Genomic DNA, 12612 nt, shown 5'->3' with positions numbered 1-12612 from the left:
GACACTGTTAACAAGTGAGATGATGACATTATTATCCAGTGAAACGATGACATAATCAACCAGTGAGACGATGACATAATTAACCAGTGAGACGATTACACTATTAACCAGTGAGACGATGATATTACTAAGCATTCAGATGACGACACTATTAACCAGTGAGATGACATTATCAACCAGCGAGATGATGATATTACTAACCAGTGAGACGATGACACTATTAACCAGTGAGACGATGACACTATTAACCAGTGAAATGATGATATTATACTAACCAGTGAGACGATGACACTATTAACCAGTGAGACGATGACACTATTAACCAGTGAGACGATGACACTATTAACCAGTGAAATGATGATATTATATTAACCAGTGAGATGATGATATTACTAACCAGTGAGACAATAACACAATTAACCAGTGAAATGATAACTCTATTAACCAGTGAGACAATGACACTATACTAACAAGTGAGATGATGATATTACTGACCAGTGAGATAATATTATTGACCAGTGAGATGATATTACTAACCAGTGAGATAATGATATTACTGACCAGTGAGATAATGATATTACTAACCAGTGAGATAATGACATTACTAACCAGTGAGATAATGATGTTACTAACCAGTGAAATGATGACATTATACTAACCAGTGAGATGATGATATTACTAACCAGTGAGACAATAACACAATTAACCAGTGAAATGATAACTCTATTAACCAGTGAGACAATGACACTATACTAACAAGTGAGATGATGATATTATATTAACCAGTGATATAATGATATTATTGACCAGTGAGATAATGATATTATTGACCAGTGAGATAATGATATTATTGACCAGTGATATAATGATATTACTAACCAGTGAGATAATGATATTACTAACCAGTGAGATAATGATATTACTAACCAGTGAGATAATGATATTACTGACCAGTGAGATAATGAAATTACTAATCAGTGAGATAATGATGTTATTGACCAGTGAGATAATGATATTATTAACCAGTGAGATAACGATATTACTGACCAGTGAGAGGATGATATTACTAACCAGTGAGATAATGACATTACTAACCAGTGAGATGATGATATTATACTAACCAGTGAGATATGATATTACTGACCAGTGAGATGATGATATTATTGACCAGTGAGATGATGATATTACTGACCAGTGAGATGATATTACTAACCAGTGCGATAATGATATTACTGACCAGTGAGATGATATTACTAACCAGTGCGATAATGATATTACTGACCAGTGAGATAATGATATTACTGACCAGTGAGATAATGATATTACTGACCAGTGAGATAATGATATTACTGACAAGTGAGATAATTATATTACTAACCAGTGAGATAATGATATTACTAACCAATGAGATAATGATATTACTGACCAGTGAGATGATATTACTGACCAGTGAGATAATGATATTATTGACCAGTGAGATAATGATATTACTAACCCGTGAGATAATGATATTACTAACCAATGAGATAATGATATTACTGACCAATGAGATAATGATATTATTGACCAGTGAGATAATGATATTACTAACCAGTCAGATAATGATATTACTAACCAATGAGATAATGATATTATTGATCAGTGAGATAATGATATTACTAACCAGTGAGATAATGATATTACTGACCAATGAGATAATGATATTACTGACCAGTGAGATAATGATATTATTGACCAGTGAGATGATATTACTAACCAGTGAGATAATGATATTACTGACAAGTGAGATAATGATATTACTAACCAGTGAGATAATGATATTACTGACCAGTGAGATAATGATATTATTGACCAGTGAGATGATATTACTAACCAGTGAGATAATGATATTACTGACAAGTGAGATAATGATATTACTAACCAGTGAGATAATGATATTACTAACCAATGAGATAATGATATTATTGACCAGTGAGATAATTATATTACTAACCAGTGAGATAATGATATTACTGACCAGTGAGATAATGACATTACTAACCAGTGAGATAATGATGTTACTAACCAGTGAGATAATGATATTACTGATCAGTGAGATAATGATATTATTGACCAGTGAGATGATGATATTACTGACCAGTGAGATGATGATATTACTGACCAGTGAGATAATGATATTACTGACCAGTGAGATAATGATATTACTGACCAGTGAGATAATGATATTATTGACCAGTGAGATGATGATATTACTAACCAGTGAGATAATGATATTACTAACCAATGAGATAATGATATTATTGACCAGTGAGATAATTATATTGCTAACCAGTGAGATGATGATACTATACTAACCAGTGAGATGATGGTATTACTGAAAGACATTACTGACTCCGACATGCATTGCTGAAGTTTATTAGGTTCATGTACATATTGTATTAGGTTCATGTACATATTGTATTAGGTTCATGTACATATTGTATTAGGTTCATGTACATATTGTATTAGGTTCCTGTACGTATTCTATTTGAGGCAGAGTAGGAAATAAAAAGAAGTAAGTCAATTCCCATGATGAGCAAGATGTATAGTTTACGTGGAACCTAATATAAGTTTTATTCTGTCCCATATATTCTATCCTGTCACATATATTATATTCTGTCCCATATATTATATTCTGTCCCATCTATTATATCCTGTCCCATCTATTCTATCCTGTTCCATATATTCTATCCTGTCCCATATATTATATTTTGTCCCATATATCCTATTCTGCCCCATATATTCTATCCTGTCCCATATATTATATTCTGTCCCATATAATCTATTCTGTCCCATATGTGTATTCTATTCTATCCCACAGGTTTTCATAGACTAACAAGTAATGTATCTACTATATACTACATGTACCCAAGACCATCATTACTATCTACAACTAAATGATACAACATGGAATAACAAAAATACATTGTTACTGTGAAAATAGGTCCCTATATAGTATAAACAGCCCAGCTGCACTGTATCCTATCATGCAGGGCGTCACGTGCCCATAATGTAATCAGAATCGATTTTGTGTATCATAGCGGAAGTTACCTGTGTGCTGTATTTTCCGATCCAGAAATGAACGTCGTAAAGTATTGCCTCTGATGATTCGTCCTTGTAAGTCTGATAATAAAAAAAAATATAGCACATTTAGAGACATTATAACAGTATTGCACAAAAAGGACTTACCGGACATTGCGGTATAATGGTCCTATATAATAATGGTGTATGGAAATATGATAGAACAATGAGATGTATCAGAAAACACAAAAAATAAATCATCTTAAAATATATCACCCCTGTTTGGTGTGCTCTGATTTGCCCAAATAATTCCATGACAATCCTTTGCACTTTTTCATCAGAACGTGACCCTCTGTATATTTTCAATTTAGAATTATTTATGATATGTTCCCTATGCATCGTCCCTAATTGGTACCTTTAGTTGTTGATCAACTATTTTGTATTTTATTTGGAATGTTTATACATGCATATGCCCAAGGGGGCACATCATTTGGCAAGAAACTATATTTGAATCAGTATTTTCTATAACAATCTAGGTGAGCGGATCAAATATGTATATGCATGCGTAAGGTACTTAGAATTAAATCAAAGATTCGAAGAAAGATGGTTGCAAGTTTTAGCAACTTAGAAAATCTATTTTTCGCTTCATGTGAAATATAAAATCTCTATTAATAAGAATTCGAAAGTTATTGCTTAAGTTAAAGTTTTTTAAAAGTAAGTCAAACTTGCAAGGTCACGATCACGAAGGAATACAAAATTTTAATGTGAAATATAAAAGTCCTATCACCATCCATTCAAAAGTTATGACCAAAATTAATTAAGTTGTCAGACAAACAGACGGACAGATCAAAACTTATATGCCACTTAATAATCTCCGATTATCTGATTTTGATGGTTCCGTCCATTAACTCTAATACCTAGAATATAATAGTTTGGCATCCTACTTATCAAAATACATACATATAACATTGTTTTATGTTATGTAAAATCATCAATTTGATTCTCAAATATATTATCTTGAAGGGATATAAAAAAAATGTGATTATAGTTCACAATACAATTAAAAAGAGAATGAAATTAAGAACTCAATGTGATGAATGATGTAATGAAAGCAAACAGGAATCAACCTCCAAATTCCTATCAAGTGTATACCCTGAGTATTCTATACAAAACTAAGATCAGGTTAAACCCCTATCAATTGTATACATCAAGTGTATACCCTGAGTATTCTATACAAAACCGAGAACTGCAAACACGGACCCCTGGAAACTCCAGGTGGAAATCAGGTGAGACGTCTCGGAGGAGTAATTTAATTAAGTCCACCAGAGCATTTTGTAAAGTTAAAAGAATGGAAATTTAAATAAGTATTATCAGACGATTCATTATACTATTAGGAAATCTTGCTTTCAACAGCAGCCCCAGACCGTATTTTTCTTGCAAAATCATAGAACCTTTCAGTTTCACTTGTAACTTAATTTCAAAAGACGAATAAAGGTCATAGTGCATGTTTGGAATCATCGAAATGCTGACTTTAAATGGATATGACCAAAGAGCCAAATCATTGTAATGCGTCAAGAAACACAACTCTGCTTTATCCATATTACTTCATATACACTAGTAGTGTTATCAAAAGACAAACTGCTGAATTAGAATCCCTTAACAGATGTACAAAGTTTACTAGATGTCCAAACGAGACCAATAACCCTGCATGTTACACTAAACACTAACAATATATGAAGGGCTTTTTCATGCTTGAATAACAAGCTTCGATGTTTATATGAATTTTTTAACGTTTTTAAAAAAAAAAATATTTTGATGTAAATGATATAGAGATAGTACCGTGTGAGTGAACACATGTCGATAATGAAATCTCTCTTCTAATGGTGGAAACTCTATAACCAGGATAATTAGTGGGCATCTGTTACCAAAGTGGATAAAGTCCCTTTGTGTATGCAACATGTACATTGTATTTAGAAATGCACCGGTTATAAAACAATGGTGGTTTCCTTATGTACATACTGTTTTCTATTATACAATAAAGGATACATGTACATTCAAAGTTGCTGTAAAAGTCATGAGAGGCTGTCTGGAAGGGTGTGGCTGGAGAGAGAGAGAGAGAGAGAGAGAGAGAGAGAGAGAGAGAGAGATTAAATTTCCTTACATTTCTCCCCTTTTCTTCCTGTGTTATTTTCAGATATACTGAACTTTTTACACATACACGTAAATCTATTGTCTTTCTTAACGTTCCAGTTGCCTATCACCATGTTAGATATGTTTATATTGACTTGACATTTATAATGACCATGGTATGTGTTAGATTTCTCCACAAAATCAACTTAAAAGCATTTCATTATGTGTCATTTTGTAGATGCAACGCACTGACTGATATTTTCATAATATCCATTTTCAGCATAGGCTAAACGATGTTCATGAAAGGCAAAGATAACGAACAATGATCAATCTCACAACTCCTATAAGCAATACAAAATAGATAGTTGGGCAAACACGGACCTCTGGACACACCAGAGGTGGGATCAGGTACCGAGGAGGAGTAAGCATTCCCTTATTATTTAGCATAATCAACCGATCAACAAAAATTAGATTTTCCCCATAAAAAGGATGCCACCAATTTTCAGTACTTTTAATGAACATGATTTCCCCCCAAACCTATAGGTGTATCAACTGTGCATAATATAAACAAGATGATGACTGGTTACACTGGAAATAGAAAATGATGTAAGAAATATACGATGATTGGTTACAATAGAAACAGACAATGATATAAGCAATACGAAGATTGGTTGCACTGAAAACAGAAAATTATGTAAGCAATACGATGATTGGTTACAATAGAAACAAAAATGATGTAAGTAATATGATGATTGGTTATATTGGAAACAAAAATGACATAAATATATAATGATTGGTTACAATGCAAACAGAAAACTTACATTGAGAATGATGTAAGAGTCACCATCAAAAAATTTTCCATAATCATCAACGGGCCATTCTTTCACTTTAAATTTCTACAAAAAATATTTTTAATCTATAATTCACATATCAAAATACCTAAACCTACATGTCACTCATATGTAAAACAAAAATCACACGGTGTCTATTTCACCCTGTACACGAATCACACCATATCTATTTCATGCTATACGAAAATCACACCGTGTTTATGTCACCCTGTACACGAATCCCATCTTGTTTATGTCACCCTGTACACGAATCCCATCTTGTTTATGTCACCCTGTACACGAATCCCATCTTGTTTATGTCACCCTGTACACGAATCACATCATGTTTATGTCACCCTGTACACGAATCACATCATGTTTATGTCACCCTGTGCACGAATCACATCATGTTTATGTCACCTGTACACGAATCCCATCTTGTTTATGTCACCCTGTGCACGAATCACATCATGTTTATGTCACCCTGTACACGAATCACATCATGTTTATGTCACCCTGTGCACGAATCACATCATGTTTATGTCACCCTGTGCACGAATCACATGTTTATGTCACCCTTTACACGAATCCCATCTTGTTTATGTCACCCTGTACACGAATCACATCATGTTTATGTCACCCTGTACACGAATCACATCATGTTTATGTCACCCTGTGCACGAATCACATGTTTATGTCACCCTGTACACGAATCCCATCTTGTTTATGTCACCCTGTACACGAATCACATCATGTTTATGTCACCTGTACACGAATCCCATCTTGTTTATGTCACCCTGTACACGAATCACATCATGTTTATGTCACCCTGTACACGAATCACATCATGTTTATGTCACCCTGTGCACGAATCACATCTTGTTTATGTCACCCTGTACACGAATCCCATCTTGTTTATGTCACCCTGTGCACGAATCACATCATGTTTATGTCATCCTGTACACAAATCGCATCATGTTTATGTCATCCTGTACACGAATCACATGGGTTTTTTTTTTTTACCTTGTACATGAAACACATCATGTTTATTTCACCTTGTAGATGAATCACACCGTGTTTTTCATCCTGTACACGAATCACACCGTGATTATTTAAAAGTGCACTGTCTTCAGCTTCATCCCATCCCTTACCCCCCCCCCCCCCCTCCTGGAGCCTACACCCTGGCATTATAATTGATGGTTATTTTTACGTGTTCTCTCATAAATTTGAATATTTTGAAGATATTTTTTCAAGAGATATGCTTGATAAATAATATGTAAATAAAGACATTTGAGCTTTAATTTTAACATACATGGTATACAATGTTTATTGGCCTTTTCCATAACCTGAATATCACATACACACAATTATATATATATACACATATCAGACAAGTAGCATATGCTTTGTGCAGTGGGTGTTTGCTAATTTTTTTCATATGCTCAGTTGACTTATTTGAAGTTCAGAAGTCAAGATTAAATTTTTTTAAATGAAATTGAAAAGTTTGTGTAACAATAAGGAGTGATACAGAATATTTGAACAACATATCATGTACTTTCAATAGGTGTGACATATAGCATCATCATCGTACCAGAATCCCTGTTCTAGTAGCCACGAATATCACATTTTCTGGCAGAATCCGCCTTATTGCACACTTGTACATGCAATGAGTCACATCCGTATTACTCTCTCTCTATCTCTCTCTCTCTCCCTCTTACCACGATCCGCCATATTTGTAATCCACACTTCTGCCCCGCTTTCTTCCAAGCTTTTTCCTGTTGTGCAGATTCCTCTGTTGAAATGAAAACAAGAAATACAGTATGTATATATACTTTACATGACATAATCATAAAATAAGCCAGTATAATAATTATATATGTATTGAATTACTCAAATGGGTACATTGATAGGCAGTGCATAATTTCTTGCTGTTTCAATCTAAAACTACTGGTAGGGATTCAATCTGTCAATGTTTACTTCCAATGCAAAAAGCATGTAGAATAATAGAAATAATACGAAACGCAAACATTCTGCATACGGGTCTGCGGCTTTAATTTGTATTAGCAGTGCTTAAAAAAATGTGTGCAAACAAAGCCAGGGAAATGTCCAGTATTAACGTGTTTTCTTATTGATTGACTGATGTGTGACAATTTTTGTTTGACAATATAGATATAAAAAAAAAGGTGATGAAACAGAATATGCTAGCCACCAAAAATAATGAAAATAAAAGACTTTAGAGGTATCGAACTCATTACCCTAAATCATCTTATAAATCACCATTGTGTCCCGTGGTTAAGACCACTCGGCCAACTTTCTGACAATATTCGTGTGATTTAAATCATAAATGGTATACTTTTTCAATGTATATAGGAATTGGATTATGTTTTATTATTATTTGCTATTATTTTACATTAGATTGTTACATCTTTCATCTATAGTGTGCCATTGCTCCATCTTTTTGAGAACTGAAATAATGTACGTTTTTTTTTTAGTTTGTCTAATCCACTACAAAAAAGAGAGTCTACCCACACATACATGTACATTGAACATTTAGCAAACTCAACTACATGTATAAAATGATCAGATCTAACAACTACATTTATAAAATGATCAGATCTAACAATTTTGACAGTGTTCTCATTTCACATCCCAATGTCTTACGTAAATAATCTAATTGTTCGGGTGTCTCATTTTCAAAACAACGGTAAATATATACACTTTAAAACTAACTGACAAATTCTGTCTCTTTTTGACAGTGAAAATATTCTGTCATTTAGATTCAACCACTCGTACACACTTTTCTCGCCTTCATCGCTCATCTTCTTTATACAAAGTGTTGAATTCAAGCTTCAGAATGTTACAGTATCAACAGTTTTCAAGCTAACGTACTATGAAATTAATTCATGTTCGATTTTTTCCCAATATTAATGGAGGTGTTAATTGGTATGATTATTCCGGTGTTTGAAAATAAACACTACATAACGTGAAGTTTAAAGCATTATTTAAAGCGTCAATAATGCAGGACACAATTGTGTGAAACGGCTGTATCTGGGACTACCTAAAGCCCATATTGTATTTCTAAATACCGTCAATTCGATGAAAATCCCCGTGATATCTGGAATTCTACCCATGGTCAGACCCTAACCCCCCCCCCCCCCCCCTGACCCCTTTCGCACCTGTCAGTATATACCTAATACAAGGCTTTTTTACCATACACGGCATTTTACAGCTACACAAATACATGCAGCATTAATCAGTTGGGGCAACACGGAAGCTACGTGCTCTATAAATACTTCAGTCTCCATTTCACGATGAAATCGATATCCCAGTTCGCTGACGTTCCGTGTGCAGTTAAACTACCGCCGATATTCTTATGACAATATTTCAAATAGTCCATTTAAAATAGTTCGATTTACGCTGTCATCTCGTCAATAGAACCACCATTTCAATACACAATGTATGACCGCCACGTGGTTCACTGCATCCAGGCTCACGTAGTTGTTAATGTATTATAACATCATGGATCATTTAGACACGTGATATCAGCATTTGTTTTAAAAAGGAAGGAGGGGGGGGGGGGGGGGGGGGGCAGCCGGAGGAGTATTTGATTAATTTTAATAGTACATGTAATTTGCCTACAATGGCTACCTAAATTTACATAATATATTGCTCAAACTTATATTTCTTAAATCGTGGGGGTGGGTAGGGGAGGCACTCGTCCATCATTTTCGAAACAGAAGGCTTGTGAGTTTGATTCCCGTTCGTGTCATGACCAAGCCCAACATAAAACGTAGACATATGTTATATAGTACCAAACGCTCGGCATTAAGAAGTGAAAATCACCGGTCTTTCGGATATGACCTCAAACGGAGGTCGCAGCAGGTGTTGGCACGTTAAAAAAAAATACTGTTAGCCTACCGCCCAGAGCGCTAAGCATGGGTCTTCATGACACTGCACTGACAGCTAGTGACGTCTCAATATGAGTGAAAAATTCTCTCTCTCTCTCTCTCTCTCTCTCTGGTACCATGTAGGTCGAACTCTACCAACAGCTTACATTGCAATATATATGATACATGATAAATCCTCGGTGGTACGTAAAGCACACACTCCTCCCATTCTCTACGATTACCACTATGTCTTTATTTGCATATCGGAAAATAAAATCGAGAAGAGTTTGGCTGTCATTCCTGTAGATGGTAGACATGTTGTTTAAAACCTGTCCTGGCCTTATTCTATTATATTTATTTAGGGTTTACAACATCAAATTTATAAAAATTCTTCCCTGCCAAATGTTTTTCTAATTTAACACATGGATGAATTTCGAATTCAACAATTGATATTTTATAAACATGGATCTATTTATTTAATTTGGATGTACTTTAATGCTCACAGGAGTACATGCTAAGAAGATGCATGCACTTGCCGTCTCAGAAAATATCATGATAAATCGCGGCCTCATTTGTTCGCAAGAGTGAAGGATTATCTAAATCCCTATACCCCAATGCTGTAATAATCTAATATCTTGATACTTTATTTCAACACGTTTAATTCCTTTAATTTGGTATAATTTGCGTGTCTAATCAATAACCGTGCAAGATAATGTTACAGGAAACTGATATAACACGTAACCCTTACAGAAAAAACGTGGGGGATATTTTCCTGGAAAGCTTACTCAAACTGGAATTATTCCATACAATAAACACGATACCTATACCACATGCATCATTGAATTCCACGCACCTGTTACATGTATAAGAATTGCGTAACCTCGATTATTTCGCAATTGATGACTATACTTACTTTTCACTTGTCGCTCTGTGTCCGATCCAAACAAAGCTAAATTGCTGTCTTTCCAATCGTATTGTTTCTGTTTGATCATTCTAAAAATAGATCACACTATACTGTAAACGCTTTTTTCTAAAGAGGAAATAAATACGTCGCAGTAAGAAGAAATACGTGTTCTGCGGTATGTTTTCATTTGAAAAACCAGCATTCCTTTAACATGAAGATAACAGCGATAACGCGATAATCAGGAAGTTAAATATTATCAGTGGAAGTTTTGTACACATATATTATCGACTGTGTTCTTTTATTTCAAACAATATTAATTAATCAGAACCGCTTTCTATTCACACACACACACGTTATTTCTACTTTCTACTTTCACTTCATGATCATCAATCCAAACAGCCATTATATGTCAATAATGGCTATTCTCAGCGCTGACCTTGGACAACTTGTAATTTAATCGTTCAAAACGCGCAAATTATCATCTTCACGGTTATCGCTGTCCTCCTCTACATTTCAAAAATGTGTGAACTTAAATGTATTTCGGAAGTTAAAATACGCGGTGTTCGTTTCAAATGACTTACCTGCTCGTTTGTTTTCCACCTGTGTGCCGGTCTGTGTTTTCTTCGGAAGTGGGCCAATCGAAATAAATACCGTACAGGTGAAGTAATTCACTCGTGACCTATTTCGCAAGCGGATCTTTGTATTTGGAAATCGTCATTCCACGCACCGCCACGGTATATTGGAGGATAAAGAATTTAACATGCATACAATGATTTTAGAATGAAATAGAAATATATTCAACAACAAACAAACAAACACACAAAAAAGGGAGAAAAACTAGTCAACAAGTCAAGTAGTCGTCCCTTGTAACTGGTATATAAAAGACAACTGCGTGTAAAACGTGTTTTTAAAATGCTGTTTAACAGTTTAAAGATAAAAGTCATTTTCTGATAGACTGTACAAATTTCCACTCTTAGGGACCCTTTTATCAAATAAAACTGCGAGAACCATTAAACTTATAATGCATTTTAGATAATTATCATAATTATATTGATATGTGGACTTTGCGTTGTAATTAGATAATTATCATAATTATATTGATTTGTGGACGAGGACGTGTCAAGTAGATAATTATTATAATGGTATTGATACCGGGATGTGGACGAGAGTGAAGAGTACTGAGCGGTTGAACATGTACATCCTAGTTCCGTCCTGTATGTTAATCAATTTATTGAATAGTAAATAATACATGCGTGTAATATAGTATTTATCAAGTTAGGCAAAAAACAATCTGTGTTATTATTAATGTGAAGTATGGGCATTCTAGGTAGGGATACACATCTTATTTATTTTCTCAAAAATACAGTATTTATTGTTAGACATGATCTGTTTAAAAGTAAAGATGTTTTTTTTTTTTTTTTATATGTTTCGGTGATTAAGATTAAATTTCATTCTTTGTTCTTGTATTGCAATACAGTTGAGTAGATAATGAAATTCATTTCCAATTTCTTGTACATTACAGTGTGTACATCTTCTATCCTTTCTTGGTATGTTAATCCAACGCCCGTTGTCAATCGGTAGATGGTTATTGCATGTTCGAAATCTATAGAATGTAATCGCATCATTTTTTGATAATAAATTAAGATAATTCTCAAATTTCAGTTCCTCTTTATAAATCCTGTAGTTTAATGCTTCTGGTGAAATTTGAAGCGTAGAGTGCCAATTTTGTTTGAAATGATCAATTAATGTTAGTTTTACTTTAGCTTTTATCCACCTTGCATTACATGGGGTTTAATAAAAC

At 34.1% G+C, this 12612-nt stretch overlaps 1 protein-coding gene across 1 annotated transcript in view; it reads right to left on the bottom strand.

The window, feature by feature from the left end:
• LOC125654312 (gelsolin-like protein 1) overlaps positions 1 to 11590 on the bottom strand; it is a 21317-nt gene extending 9727 nt beyond the window's left edge. The window contains exons 1-5 of the mRNA XM_048884218.2: positions 11393 to 11590; positions 10821 to 10900; positions 7739 to 7812; positions 6012 to 6086; positions 3091 to 3162 (exon numbers count right to left, since the gene is read on the bottom strand). Coding sequence (XP_048740175.2) covers positions 3091 to 3162; positions 6012 to 6086; positions 7739 to 7812; positions 10821 to 10899 — 300 coding nt within the window. The 5' untranslated portion in view covers position 10900; positions 11393 to 11590. The remainder of the gene's footprint in view (positions 1 to 3090; positions 3163 to 6011; positions 6087 to 7738; positions 7813 to 10820; positions 10901 to 11392) is intronic.
• Positions 11591 to 12612: the final 1022 nt, after the last annotated feature.

Source organism: Ostrea edulis, chromosome 7, assembly GCF_947568905.1.
Source record: "Ostrea edulis chromosome 7, xbOstEdul1.1, whole genome shotgun sequence".
Classification (NCBI taxonomy): domain Eukaryota; kingdom Metazoa; phylum Mollusca; class Bivalvia; order Ostreida; family Ostreidae; genus Ostrea; species Ostrea edulis.
This window is presented reverse-complemented; position numbering and strand designations above follow the sequence as displayed.